A 14,655-nucleotide genomic window follows, 5' to 3' on the forward strand; every position below is an offset into this window, starting at 1 on the left:
AAAAAATATACATAAAGAAATCTCATCATTTTCCTAGTGTCGTACGCTTGGAAGCATTAACAAAATTTTTAATGGGCCTTTGTACCGTCAAATTTCATATTACCGATAAAACAGTTAAAAGTTCAAATAATCTATTATACTTAGATTAAACTTGAAGGGAGGCCCTTGTAAGATGGTATAGCAATAATGAACGTGTTTGTTTTTCCCAATTTGAAAAAAAAACAAGATGCATCTAATGAATTAACATTTATCTTTGATGTTTTTTTTATATCAACTATATACAGCGATCTTTAGATACATTTCGTTACTTCAAATGCACAGAAGGCGCACATGTAGTTATTTTTTGTACAGTCTATTGGCGAAAAGAAAAATTCGAGTGTTTGCAATTTTAAAAACATGAACCTTGACTTCTTTTACCCGGAAGGGCATTGAAATTCACCATTATACCTGAGGAATAGTCGTTTACAAATTACTCTAGCGGCAAGGGTCTGTTTAAGACCATGTTACCACATTTCCATATAACAGTTTACAAGCGATGGTTGCAACTTACTGGAAAGGTGGCCCCATGTGCACTGAAAGCATATGATTATGTAACGTATAATAAGGTTTACTGCAGGCAGCTTTTCACCTGATGTAGAAAGCTCATATACAAACACAACATACAACGTCGTTCGCAGGTTTTGTAGGGGTACATAAATAAGATATCTTTGCGAGAAGTAAGGGCAAGGAACGTGCGCTGAATCTCTTGAAATCAAATATAATTATTTTTACTTTTGCGGTAAAAGCGTAATTAAAAAAAAACGTCTTTGCAAACAATGTTAAGACAGAAATGGAAACTCATATTTGCGTACATAATTAATATCCAGTTGTGGAAATATGTGCTACAAGCTTTATATAAGCTGTACAAAGTTATTACTCCGAAGCACAGCTTTGGGCATAGTAAGAATGCATGTGTATATAATAACCGTTGGTATTTTCTATGACTAAATTGTTTTCATTTTTCCTTAGAAAAGCAAAAGGTATTGCCCGTGGTTGGCTCAGAAGCTACTTTACTTGTAATAAGCAAAAAGCGGTATTGTACGAAGTAAAAGGTAAGTCTTGGAATGTGCTTTTTCGTTTCAATTAGCGTGCAAGAGGAAATACGAATATCTGTGATCTGTGTGTTTGCCAAGATAATGTCTAGCTCCTTTAAATTTGAATTTTTAGGTAGTTATGAGGGCGCATCGTTATGATTGGCTGTTGATTTTTATCTATTATGATGGTGGGTTTTGTATACCTAATCATTATCATTAGTTCACTATCATTTGATGATTAAGAAATATTCAATGGAAACAAAAGTTTATTATGCGTGGCTAACCAACGAGGCCATACTTTCTATTGGCTATTTCTTAATGATCTCATGATAGTGAAATATGATAATGATTGATTGTATAAACCTACCCCACGAACATATTGGCCCGTATGAATAAAAGTAAGCAAATGCTTATACTTGCAAAATTCAAAGTAAATACTCGTAACTGCCCCTTCATACTGGTCTGTTTAGCATGGTTTAGCAGCGCTGCACTGCGTCCTGTCCTTCTGCTTAGAAGCGCTGCTAAGTCGCCCAGTGCGAAGGAGCACTTACCAGTATTTACTTTGAATTTTGCAAGTATAAGCATTTGCTTACTTTTATTCATACGGGCCATTATGTAATTATGCACTGTGCACATGGGCACAGAACTGAAGGAAATAGCAGTCGTTTCTTTGTAACGGCTGCGCTGGGCCACACGCATGTAGCCAATGTGTCTTTTTCGACAAAAAATTGTAAAACTTGTGAATTTGTAGATCAAAGTCACAGCACACAAGCTCCCAAGAAAACTCGCCCCCGGAGTATTTGCTCAAAGAAGATTCGTCCTTTAAAAATTTGCCGGCAGTATCCTCGCCACAGGAACTTCACCACACCATATCGTCTTATCGCAACTTTTCACTTGTTACTTTGAATTTTTCTGATAATATTTGGGTCCATAATAGCTATTTGTGTATTAAGAGCGCAAAATGATATATTGTCGATTGAAAGAGACAGTTGACGCGCGACGAAGGAGCGCGGCAATCTCTTGAAATCGACAATCAATTTGCGCTCGAATTACACACAAGATTTTTTCTACAATGGAGCAGTTCACATATTTCCAGAAATTTAAATTTTTCACTCAAATCATATTAATCTTATGCCCAAATGAAAGATGTCATTTACTCGTTGTCATTGGATACTCTGAGCAATGCATATTTGATTTATACTTAATAATTGGGAGAGCGAGCGTTTTTTCTATTTTGTCGATAAGCGACAAAGTGACATTCCTCGAAAAAGATGACGTTTGCGTTGTCAAATACGAGCGCAAATGCCTACTTTGGATATCGATTGTAGAAAAAGACTATTTTGACACATGCCAACATTCAAAATATGTAAAGTACAGATGAATAACACAATTAATGCTACGTTGACTAAAATATTTTTGAAATAGATAATAATCTTTGCACTTTAAAATTATGAAATTGCAAAGTGACAAGTGAAAAGTTTGTGAAATAGGCCCCTGGTCAAAAGTATGGGCGAAAATCAATTTTTTCAAAACTTCTCGACGTAAATCTTTTGAGGGCGAATCTTCCGGAGGCGGCGAATATTTTGGAGGTGTAGTATCTTGGAAGCAAATCTTCCGGACGCGAATTACCCTGTCGGTGTCATTTCTTGGGGGCTAATTATAATATGCCAGGGACGACTTATGAAATTATTGGGGTGGATCTTCCTATAGTCGAAAGTCTCAATAATGTACTCATATTACAAATACTGATAAAGTGATAACACCACGACTATCGTTAAGTTACACCGACGGCTGTTGATGCGACCTGAAAACTAGGGAATACCATACGATACGATACCCCGTAAATTTAAAGGTGGAGAGATTTTTATGGGGAAATTATGCATACTGTTGACCCACATATCTACCTACCATTTATGTTATACCACCTTAGGTTAGAGGTTAATAAACGAACGCAAGCATTTGGGACTGGCTACACATTAGGTTCGAACTTGACTGAACGTGATTCTTCCTTGTAGCGAGTATTCCAATCGTACACGGGGAAAATTGTTGAGGGCGAATCTTCGTGATTAACATTATCCGAGGCGTAAATTCCGAGGGTTAATTTTCTCAGAGGCGTATATTACGGGGGCGTATTTTCTAGGGCGAATATTCTGAGGCTGAAACGCCCGGAGTGGAATTTTCAGGGGCGAATCATCCGGGCTAAACTTATCCGGGGCGTAAACTCCAGAGGCGAATATTTCGTGAGCGCATTTTCGGTGGCGAATTTTCTAGGGCGAATACTTTGAGGGCGAGTCGTCCGAGGGCGAATTTTCAGGGACGAATACTCCAGGGGCAAATATTCCGGTGGCGAACCTTCCTAGGGCGAATTTACCTGGGGGCGAATTATCGAAGCTTGAATTTACAGCAAGAAAGGCTGGGGTCCGTTAACTTGGCCCCCATCCAGAGCTGGGTCGAGCGTTCTAAAAAACCGCTCGATCGACGAATTTTCTCAAAAATGATCGCGAGCATCGAGTTGTTTTGCAAAGCGAAACCACTTGCGAGTTCCGAGCACTCCTAAAAGTGCTCGAGCGGTTTATCGCGAGCGCTCGGGAAAAGTGCTTGTGAGCGGAAAAAACGCTCAAGAGCGGAAAAAGCGCTTGGGAGCGGAAAAAACCGCTCGACAGCGGAAAAAACATTCGCGAGAGGCACTTAATCCTTCAGCGTTTGGGGGTGGTTTAAAGCGCTCACGAGCGAAAAAAACGCTCATAAGCGGAAAAACCGTTCGCAGGCAGATAAAAGCGCTCGAACTACGAGCAGTTTAAGTAAACGCTCGAGTATCGAGCACGCTTCGAAAAGTACTCCGCTCGCAAGCGCTTTTTCCGCTTGCGGCGCTTTTTTGAGCGAAACGCTCGCGAGCAGTACCCAGCTTTGCCCCCCTCCCACTTTGATAGTATTATTATAAATGAATGCGCTAGTTGTGTAGTTACATGCTCCACCGACAATAAATTGCACCATTATCGTTTTTTTAGAAATCCGAAAATACATTTGGGAGGGGCCAACTGTACGTTTTTTAACATAGTTTTTGCACTACAGCGTACCTTTCATCATGCGCTCAAACATGAGCCGTAAACATAAATCTTTGCGGTATTATAGTTTTTGGGAACCTTTTATAGTATATACCTAACTATATACAGTGTGTCCCAGATCACGTGGGATTGCATGGGCAACTGTTTTATTATTAAAGATAGAAAATTGGTTAAATGGACAATGTTTTGCAGTTTTAGATGCTTATATGAAATTTCCTTGTGGAAATTCGAAATGTCGAATAGGTTCGATGTTAATTCAAAAAAACAAAAACTAGTCATTCCCTTGAATGTCTTATATAGATACAGTGGCGGATTTAAATTTTTTGCACCCCTAGGCACACCGAAAGATGTGCGCCCCTCCAAAAATAATCTTTAAATTGCAATAAATTTTAAAATGTAAAAGATACTAATAAAAATCACATTACAACTTGAAATTTTTAAAACTAATATGAAAAGAAATACAGTATACCTAAGATTAAGTTTTCATACGTCAAAACTTGAGTTGTCGATTATCGATCTTACAGTTACAGTTTGTTTAAACTACCTACCAATTCCAATTTATTTTCATAATTTTAATTAAAAGTTTTTGTCATTTGTAACTTGTTAGAGGACTAAAACTTAAAATATTACCTATCATAAATATAGTGCAAATAAATGCCGCTCTATAAAGATGTCGCCCCTAAGCAAGTGCCTAGTGTGCCTATTGTAAATGCGCCACTGTATAGATACCAGTTATATTAACGGTGTTTATATTTTAATCAAGTAGTCTGTGATGAATTAAAAAAAACAAAACAAAATCTATTCGAGGCAACAAAACAATGAAAATAATTACATCTTTAAAATATCAGGGGCGCACTCATGGGAGGGGGTTTGGGCGTTACAACTTCCTCCAAAATTTTATATAAGTAGGTCTAGAAAAATTGGGACTTTTATGACATCACTTATTGACTATCCTATTATCCATACATACTTACATACCTACAAAATGGTAGTATAATTACAAACTATTTCCTAGAAAAAATGTCATGAAGATGTCATGAATTCGTATACTCTGCCAGTCTCGTGCACAGGTACGTTTTTTCTCTTCGAGGTGACCCTCGATTTTAAAATACTTGCAGCGGACGTAAATATTAATATTTTGCCCTCAAATTTTTTTGATCGTTTTTTAATAACAAAATCTCTCAATTTTAGTTAGAATAAAAGAAATACAAAAAATGTCGAACCACCCTATTCCCATCTCTGCCATGAAAAATTCACCTCAAATCCAGGTTCGAACACCCGACCACCGGATTTATAGCCCAACGCTCTACAATTGAACTACAAAGTCGGTTATATTACCTAAACGATACAATCTAGAGATGGATCTTTCTTCGCGAGGATTGCAGTGCTCAAGTTTTCCAGAAGGGAAGGAAGCATACTGCAAGTGATTTACGTATTCAACGTAAGAAGGTATTGGAGATCCATAAATCTCTACAAACTTTGTTTCAGAAAGGAGTATCCAGAGTACCCGACCACCGGATTTATAGCCCAACGCTCTACCATTGAACTACAAAGTCTTGACTCAACAAAAAACATGAAAGGCAGAGAAATTTTGAAAGTGGAAACGCTAAATACTTGTCGGGAAAAGGTTCGAATGGCTACTTGGAAAAATAGTCAGCATTCTCCCAAGTCATGTCTACGGTACGAGTGGCCGAAGTGAAGACGAAAAATGAGCTGTTCAGCATCTCTACGCCCTAGAGATATCTGAAGATGTAGAATCTAAGATAAAACCGGAAGTGAGTGATATAAAATCACCAAATCGTTACGGGTACACACTTTTGCGTAAGGGTGCATCGTCTAGGGGTATAAATTTGAAAATGTTGGGAATTTAGTGGGCGTAGTTCTAAAAACGAAATATTTTTTGAAAAAGTGTTTTGGTTCTTTCTAGTCTAGTGCATTTCCCCAAAGAAAAGTTGCCCTAGTACTTTAACATTTGTATATTTCCACACAAATCAACAACGGGAACTTATTTAACACGTACATAGGTAAAATTGAACTCGATTTGGGATATTAGTATAGGCATTACGTTGCAACCCCATGCTTGGCGCATAAATCAGCACAAAACGATCACAAATTAATGTGTCAAAGGCTTTTCGGTTTTTGAATGTGAGTTGCGTCCGAAAACCTAAACCCTTTATCGATGACTATTTATCGATGTGAAGCACTAAAGCAGAATTTTTAATGAAGACATATCAAGATGCGTAAATTAGTATCTAATTTACGATATTTGGTAAAGAATTTCTTTGGATAGGTAAGTGAAGAAATTAATCGATTGTGCTTACTTTCGACCAGAATAACAGTTTTTTTAGCTAGGCCCCCAACCATAACCAACCGTGTTTGTTCTACTCTTCGTTTGTGCTCTTTGAAATTAACATTTAAATGTATGCAAAGTCTTAAACATACTGAAGCATAATTCCTCCTAGGTTCGGATGTATGGACGGGCGTACAACCTTGACAGAAACTGGTCATGTAAACAATTCTTCCCATTTTTTACATACTACAAGGTAATATTTTATTTATGAATGACGATGATCCTAACGGCGATTAGGTATTTGACCATCAAATTTTGACGCAATGGATTTTTCCTGGTAGGTATAACACCTCTCCACAATAATTCTTCTCACGCGATTTTCAAATTGGGATTACCCGTAAATTAGCACGGTGTTTAAACTAAAAGAAAAGACACGCCTAAGTTAATCAGTAGAAGGTTAGCAAGCCTCGTGAGTGAATCGCAATGATTAAGAAGTGCGTGATATTGTTGTTTATACAAATTTCGTTACAATGCTCAACCCCGACATTCTACAACAACATAATACGGGTCAACACAGGAACCGAGATGTTTATTAGTGGCTGTATGTCACCAGAAACCCTCAACTTTGACGGTAACATTAAAGAAATCGCGATATCCGACGAAAACATATTCGATTTGAACGAGGGAGCTGTGCAGAATATTTCGGCCAACGAGTTCGCCATCTACTTCCACCACACCACCATCGAAATCATACGAAGAGATGCGTTCTTAAATCTTCCCGGACTCGTGCGCGTCGACATGGGCAGAAATAAAATTCGCAGGATCTTCGAGAATTCGTTCAAGGATTTGCCGTCGCTGAAGCTGGTGGGTCTGTATGATAACGAAATCGTCGACTTTTGGCCGCGTTCCTTCAACAACCTCCCGATGTTGGAGGAGGTCGTCTTGTCTGGAAATTATTTGGACAGTTTCGACCAAGCTTGGTTCCATAAGACTCCCAAGCTGCGGAAAATTTATTTGGGGGGGAACATCATGTGTGACATTCCAACGTTGGCCTTTGTCAACTTACCGAGTGTTGAGTTTTTGGATTTTCACGCCAATCAGATCGAGTACGTCGACAAAGATGCGTTTAAGGGTTTAGTCAATTTGGAAACATTGCTGTTGAATGACAACAATCTTAAAAGTTTGGAATTCAATCTGCCATCACCTTCGAAATTGACATTAGTCAATATTGACCATAATAACCTTACTTATATTTCTGATGATATGCTGGAGAGGATACGACCCACAATAAAACGATTTGAGATGAACGGAAATCCTTGGACGTGTGCGTGCTATGATAAGTTACGTAGCTGGGGACAGAATGCGACCATTACGTTTAAGGCGGTTGAAGCCGGAAAAGCAAATGTAACCTGCATTAATCCAAAAACGAACCCGAACGAATGTATTCAACGTGGCGACGATGACTTCGAGCATGAATTCTGGACTTCATTTCTAAATAAAAATCTGATCCGAAAAGAACGGTTGGAAGAGTGTCACGTTTGAGCAAGAATCATCGCCATACTAATCCTTAGTTTAGAACTACTCCAGTCTTGTTGTTTTCTTCAGAAATCAAAGACAAATTAATAAGTGGGGAGGATTGTGTAATGAAAGAATGCGGCAATGTAAATTGTTGAATAAAAAATCATTTTTATATCGGAGTTTCTATTTGTAAATGAGTGATCAGATCAGATTATTCTGACATAACCTCAAAGTTTTAAAAAGTGCATTTGTAATATCTATATTTACAACAAAATTGCATAACAACCAGTTAGGTGGGTAAATAATGCATATTATAATGTATATGCACAGGGTGTAGCTTCTAAGACACTTCGGACCATAATTCCCTCGATAATTCCTTTATAATAAATGATATCGAAGAAAGTTTTAGAGCAAAATGGTACACAATTACCTTAGGTACTTTATTGAAAAAACCTTTGCCAAATAAACTTTGTGACCGAAAAACAGTACCTAATTCGAAGAAACTCGAGGCGTGTTAAGTTAAAATAATAATTTTTATTGCTATGTGCAATGACAAACGGCAACTACGCCACCCACAAAACGCCTGCCCCGCTAGCTTAAAACAAATCAAGATTAAAATTTAGAATTGTATAACCTCTCCTCGTACACATCCGGCATCTGCTATAAAAGAAGTCCCAATATTGACCTAAAATTTCCCAATTTGAGAGATTCATTGACCACGATCAACTTCCGAACATTACAAATAATTGTTTATGAACATCTAAAATAAATAGAGAAATCGGACATGAAAAGTTTATCTGAGTCGCACTTTGGATTCGAATAAACACACAATTAATTGATTGACAATGACAAAACATTATTTCGAAACACATTAAAGAATTAAAACAAAATCCCCGAAAGAAAGAAAGGCTTACAAAGCCTGGACATATTACACCGGACTCAGGCGGTCGAGAATTAAATAAGAAATTTTAAATTACTTACAGTTTTTTTAATAATCAAAATAATCTGGTTGAAAAAGGTTTGCGATACTAGGCACACTTAACTCGAACTTCATTTAGCTTTAAAATACGGAATTGTCAGGTGCACAAGTTTAAAATGTCATTTTTACCTTGAAAAATAAGCAAATATTTAAGAACAATGGCAAAAGGTTTTCTATTTTATAGCATATGTTAAATTGACAGTTTAATCGGTTTTAATGGGTCACTCTTTAACCGTGAGGGTAGATAAAGTGATCACTTTAACCGTAAGGGTAGATAATAAAGTGAAACAGATGATTGTGTAATGTGTATTCTAATGACATCTGTCAATCTTATTTCAAATGACGCGGGACGTGAATCACGGTATAAAATGACGTTCGGAACATAAGACAATGCTGTTTCTATAGAAAGGACCGCGACATCAGAACCTAAACTTGCTATTTTTGACGTCTAAATTAAATTCAGAACTGTTAAAACTTTTACAATGTATATGGCTTCTGCCTCTTTTTGGTTTCATTTAAAAATAAGGGCTAGGTGTCAAAGATTAGGTCGAAACTAATTACAATTGTTTGTTTCTTATTCAAGATAAATTGAATAATCAGTATTTTTTAAATGCAAATTAAATGTTAAATTTAACTATTATTCTAGTAGGCGCAATTTAAAGCTCCTTGTTTTCACTCAAGTAGCAATCCTAGGATTAAGATAATAATAAAAAATGATGTGATTATAATAAAGCAAGCAGGGTGAGTAACTTTTATTGTTAAAATAAGCGGTAATTTCAATGTCAAAAATTAGGAAAATGACTGCAATTAAAAAAATTGTAAAGAAAATGGAACTCGAGAAGATTTTGGGTCAAATCGACATTCAAACGGGGAACTTTTTTCGCGATCTGTGATTGGTTTATAAGAAATTAAATTATTAATAATTATTAGTAATTTAGTTATAATAAAAATAATGATAGCAATTGATTATGTAACAAATATTATTTATACTAATTTAATAGATCTTTTAATTGGAATTAAAGTATGAAGTATTTTCCGAACAGACGTTTATTATGTTAACATAATAAACGTCTGTTCGGAAAATACTTCATACTTTAATTAAAACCCACCGAACTCTAAAAAATGGAGCAATTCATTAACCATTTTTAATTAGAAGTTTTTTTTACTAGATTTACCTCAACAATAAATTGAAATATACAAGAATAATCATACTACGTCTACAAAATGTCAATATCAGGCTGCTGCTTCAAATCATATAAACATCAGACAGTGACTTTATAAAGATATAAAAAATGATGAACTGTCTTCAACTAAACAAATAGGGCCGACTGCCTGAGAATTTATTCTAAAAAGATGCACTCGCTCCTTAACCGTCGTGCCTTGTTTTTCCGTTGATTGCAATATTTAAAAGACCACCACTTCTACTACACAGAAATTTTCCAACACACCGCCAATCACAATATTGGACTTGAATCGCGTCAGTTTCGTTATCAGGACCAGATGTAACTTTCCTTAAAATTAGTTAACCTTTGCTTATGGTGAACGAATAAGTAAAAACTTTTTATTTATAAAAGGCCAACCAGATGTTTCTTAGCTGTTTATCTAAATTGAACTATTTGAAAACAATATAATTAAAAAGATAACTACGTAACTACTAAAAGGAAAAACTAAACATTGAAAATTCAAATTCAAATGAAACAAACTAATTTTGTGTAATTATTTCGTAAATATTTCCCCTGATTTACTTAATAATTTGAAATTATATCACATGCAGGTTGGGTCAACGTATTGAAGGTACCGACACGAAAATATCGTCTACGTCAGGAGTCGGCAACCTGCGGCTCGCGAGCTGCATGCGGCTCTTTTGATATAAAGTTGCGGCTCTCCGTATTTATCAAAAGAAATTAGTTCATTTGTTTACTAAATCAAAGTACACTTGCAGCAAATAATTATATAATTTGTGACACTTTCTGGTATTCTTTTGGTTTTTTATTATAGCAGCCTACTGTGATAATCCACCCTGATGGTTAGGCAACACACATTTACATCTGAAACAAAAATATAATATGCTCTGTATATAACCAACGACCGTTTTGCGCAGATGCCGAATACTAGGGGATTTTCGTAACGAAGCTAGGAGAATGGAGAAGATGGCGACGAGGTCGACGGAAGACACACGCTTTCCCGGTTTTTTTTTATTATTCTTGATTATTTTTGGTGGTGGTGTTTTGAAGATGTATTTACAGGTAGTAACCATTTTATTCTTTCTTGTACTAGATATTTAATCATTGAATTTCTTGCCACAATGTGATATTTACATTTTGCTGATTTTGCATAAACTACGATATCTGAATCATGGCGTACTCCATGCCTTTGTTTGAGTGAGTACCGTTAGATGAATCATGTTTGTGTAATACTGTACAGATGATTATGCGATTATTTTGTTTAATTAAGTAATTTATTTCTGTTATTCATGAGGAGTTGATTATCGGTGTGATGTTGCTCTGTTCGATTGACCCGTAACCATTCCGTGAGGGAAGCACCTAATACAGTTAGATTGTTCGCTGTATCTGTTACTTTCTTATTCGTGGCGCATTAGCTATACGACGGGGGGCTCTTTTATTTGATGTTTCGATGTTTGTGTGTGCGAGTGGGTATTTCTGTCTCCGTGGAGTAGGTACCTAATGCAGTTAGATCTTTCGCTGTATCTGTTGCCTACTCGTCTCGTGTGGATTGTAGTTCTTAACATCTTAGCAATACGAGTGGGGGCCCTCTCATTTACATTTCCTCTATTTAAAATATGTTCTGTTTGAGCGATAATCGATTTTCACATGAATACTTGCTACTTGGCCAATGACATTCTCACATGTACTTTTCGTGTTAAATTAAATTATGTTAACTGAAGGATGGAGTAGAGCCACACCATTTACATGTTTCCTATGTACATGCAGTTTGTTTATTTGACGAGTTGTGTTATCTGTATTGATCGTACAGGTATTTTGATGTGTTTTGTACTGAATTGATTTATCATGTTTTCCACTGCATTTATGATGTCTTGTGTATTTTGATTTTATGAACTTGTTTAATTGCACTTGATTTGATTATCTGATTTTTATCATACCATTTGCGATGTTTTATTTATGTGTATTTTCTCTTGCATTTTATTGCTGTAGGTGATTTATTTCATGTATTTGTGTGGCCTGTGCCAGGGTTTTAGTCCCGTAGAAGGTTTCCCTGGCATGGTCTTGTGTGTGCGTTAATATATTTATTTGATCTTGTCATTTCTTACGCACAAAAGTTCTGTCTTTTATTTAATTCCCTTCCCGATTATGTCTCACGGCCCAACACATAAAAGAACCGATTACACAACGTAGGAGTCCATTCGTGCCACCCATATCGAATCGACTGTCATCCAAATTCAAAAGTGCCACGAGACTACCATCGTTTCGACTTGTAAGGTAGGTGGCTCTGCTTGTAGTTTTTGCCAGAGTTGCCAACCGTAAGTATAGGGTAAGTCAACGTTTTCCTTGTCTGCTTGATAGACCCCCTAGGAACATTACACTACTCTGATGTAATAAACACGTAATTAATTAATTAATGAGTAGGTACTTTTGTGAAAAATATTGAATAAAACTGCTGGGTTTAAGCACAGAGCACCCCTTATAAACATTGAAGAGAACACAAAAGACAATCGAATAGCGAAATAAAATAGTGGTAGTTCCATTTGAAAAAGGATAGCTATAGCCGTTTGAACAAATGCCATTGAAACAAGTAAAAATATGCAGGATGTTCTATTTAAAAAGATCAGTTATTTATTGACATCGTAAAAATGGCACACCCTGTACATTCAAAAATAATTTCTGTAGATCCGCAACCACCAATATTTTTTACCAGGTATCAGCTATGTAGGAAAAACTGACGCACTATTGCAGGACCCTGTATATAACCAAATACTATAATATTGAATCAAAAATTTTTTCTGGCTCTTTAAAAACTGGGAAATTTTGTAAATTGAAATTATTGGCTCTTCCGTTTCAATAGGTTGCCGACCCGTGGTCTACGTGATTTAGTTTCCATAACAATATAAAAAATTACAAAATTTAATGCATAAAGTGACATTGATTTCCCTTTAAAAATTACTATTGTCACAACACCTCCGACGTCTTTGCTCAACATGAGCAAAATAATTATGAAATACATAGGTATGTATATGTGCATGATTAGTTCTGTGCACCTATCAAAAATATATTCTTGCCTTTTATATCCGATGCCTCGTTCCCAAGATGTGAGCATTGTAGATTTTGAATCCTCTTCCCATTAGTTCACAAAACATTTTTGCAAAGTTTAAACAGAATTAGTGTCAAAATTTTCAAAAATGTGGAATCTTGAAACCGATCGCTTGTAGCTGTCGTTAGATGAGATGTTTATTAAGATTAAGTGTGGAAGTTGACTTCAATCCAATTGAGATTCAATCCAAAAACATCCGTACCGATCGTCTTATTTTACTATTCCGACAAAAAACCACTTTCGTGCCTAAATTTCTAACGCTTTATAAATATTCAACAATAAATAAATTTTATAAGACAAGAAAATCACACGAACCTGGACGACAATCAACATTTATTTATATAAAATTGCGTTAATTACTATAACAAAAGCGGCACGTCCGCGGTTTAATTTCAAATTAACATCTATTTAACTGCACGCTTGCGGTTAGTAATTAGTCGCAAAATGACAGAATGGGTTCGAAGTTGTGAAACCCCCATCAGCTAGTTTATGGTATTGATAGATGGAAAGGGAGCGATTATGCTTATTAAGAGATTAGCTACACCAACACATACTGCTTGGCGCTTTCTGGATCATTTATTTTATAATCGGTTTCCAATAGGTCACTTCTATTGCAAGCATTGAATAAGACAGCGCGAAATAAATCAATAATATAATGCAGAGGGGTTTAGTTTCGAACGTGAAATCCATGTCCTACCTACATCTTTGAAAGACTATTGACATGTATTGCACGTAAATTCCCTAAGCTTCATGAAGCTTTGTCCCTTATAATCTTCTGAAGTCTAGTACCTAAGTCTTTGTAAAGTTTAGATATGCAAAGTACTGCAAAATACGCCGGCTTGGATTGGAAAAAAAGTGCATCACATTCACAATTACGCTATCGTAACCGCTGTAAACACCATGTAACCATGAATTAATTAGTAAGCATTTTCCAGCGTTTCGCTTTGTTGACAAAATGTTGTTTCTTTTCGCATTTGACTTCAATTATCTCGTTAACTATTGCTCTCAGCGCGAAAATGAATAGAGCTAAATTTCTTTAGAATCGAAATTTGTACAGGTACAGTTGGTATGGAACGTTCATTTTAAAATATTATTGTTTTTTATGGAAAAATGTAAAAAATAATCCCGAAAATTAACAATTTGTTTCTACTAAGAAAAATTCATCCGATCTTTTTGATGGTGGAACTCTAAGACAACCATTTCCAAAAATTGTCCCGATGATTCTTGTAAATCGACGGACTGGAATTTTTCTAGTTAACTAAACAAATGAAATAACTCCCGAAATATAATAAGAAAGGTAACTCTATAATAGACCCTTGGCACTCTGATTAATAAATATCATACATTTGGGTCAAATAGATAATAGGTATAAGAAAAGTTCAAGTTTTAAAGAATTGTTGGTTGTCTCGAACACATGCCCAAAGTCAAAAGCTGATTTCTCGT

At 36.0% G+C, this 14,655-nt stretch overlaps 2 protein-coding genes across 2 annotated transcripts in view; one reads left to right on the forward strand and one right to left on the reverse strand.

Moving 5' to 3' along the window:
- The window catches only part of LOC116178196 (voltage-dependent T-type calcium channel subunit alpha-1G), a 361,671-nt gene that overhangs the window by 73,110 nt on the left and 273,906 nt on the right, over nt 1-14,655 (reverse strand). The gene's annotated exons all lie outside the window — the stretch shown is intronic.
- LOC116178198 (phospholipase A2 inhibitor-like) lies at nt 6,781-8,118 on the forward strand. Its single transcript, XM_031497631.1, has one exon. The coding sequence runs from the start codon at nt 6,912-6,914 to the stop codon at nt 7,968-7,970; it is 1,059 nt and encodes a 352-aa protein (XP_031353491.1). The 5' UTR covers nt 6,781-6,911; the 3' UTR covers nt 7,971-8,118.

Source organism: Photinus pyralis, unplaced genomic scaffold (genome assembly GCF_008802855.1).
Source record: "Photinus pyralis isolate 1611_PpyrPB1 unplaced genomic scaffold, Ppyr1.3 Ppyr1.4_LG8, whole genome shotgun sequence".
Lineage (NCBI taxonomy): Eukaryota > Metazoa > Arthropoda > Insecta > Coleoptera > Lampyridae > Photinus > Photinus pyralis.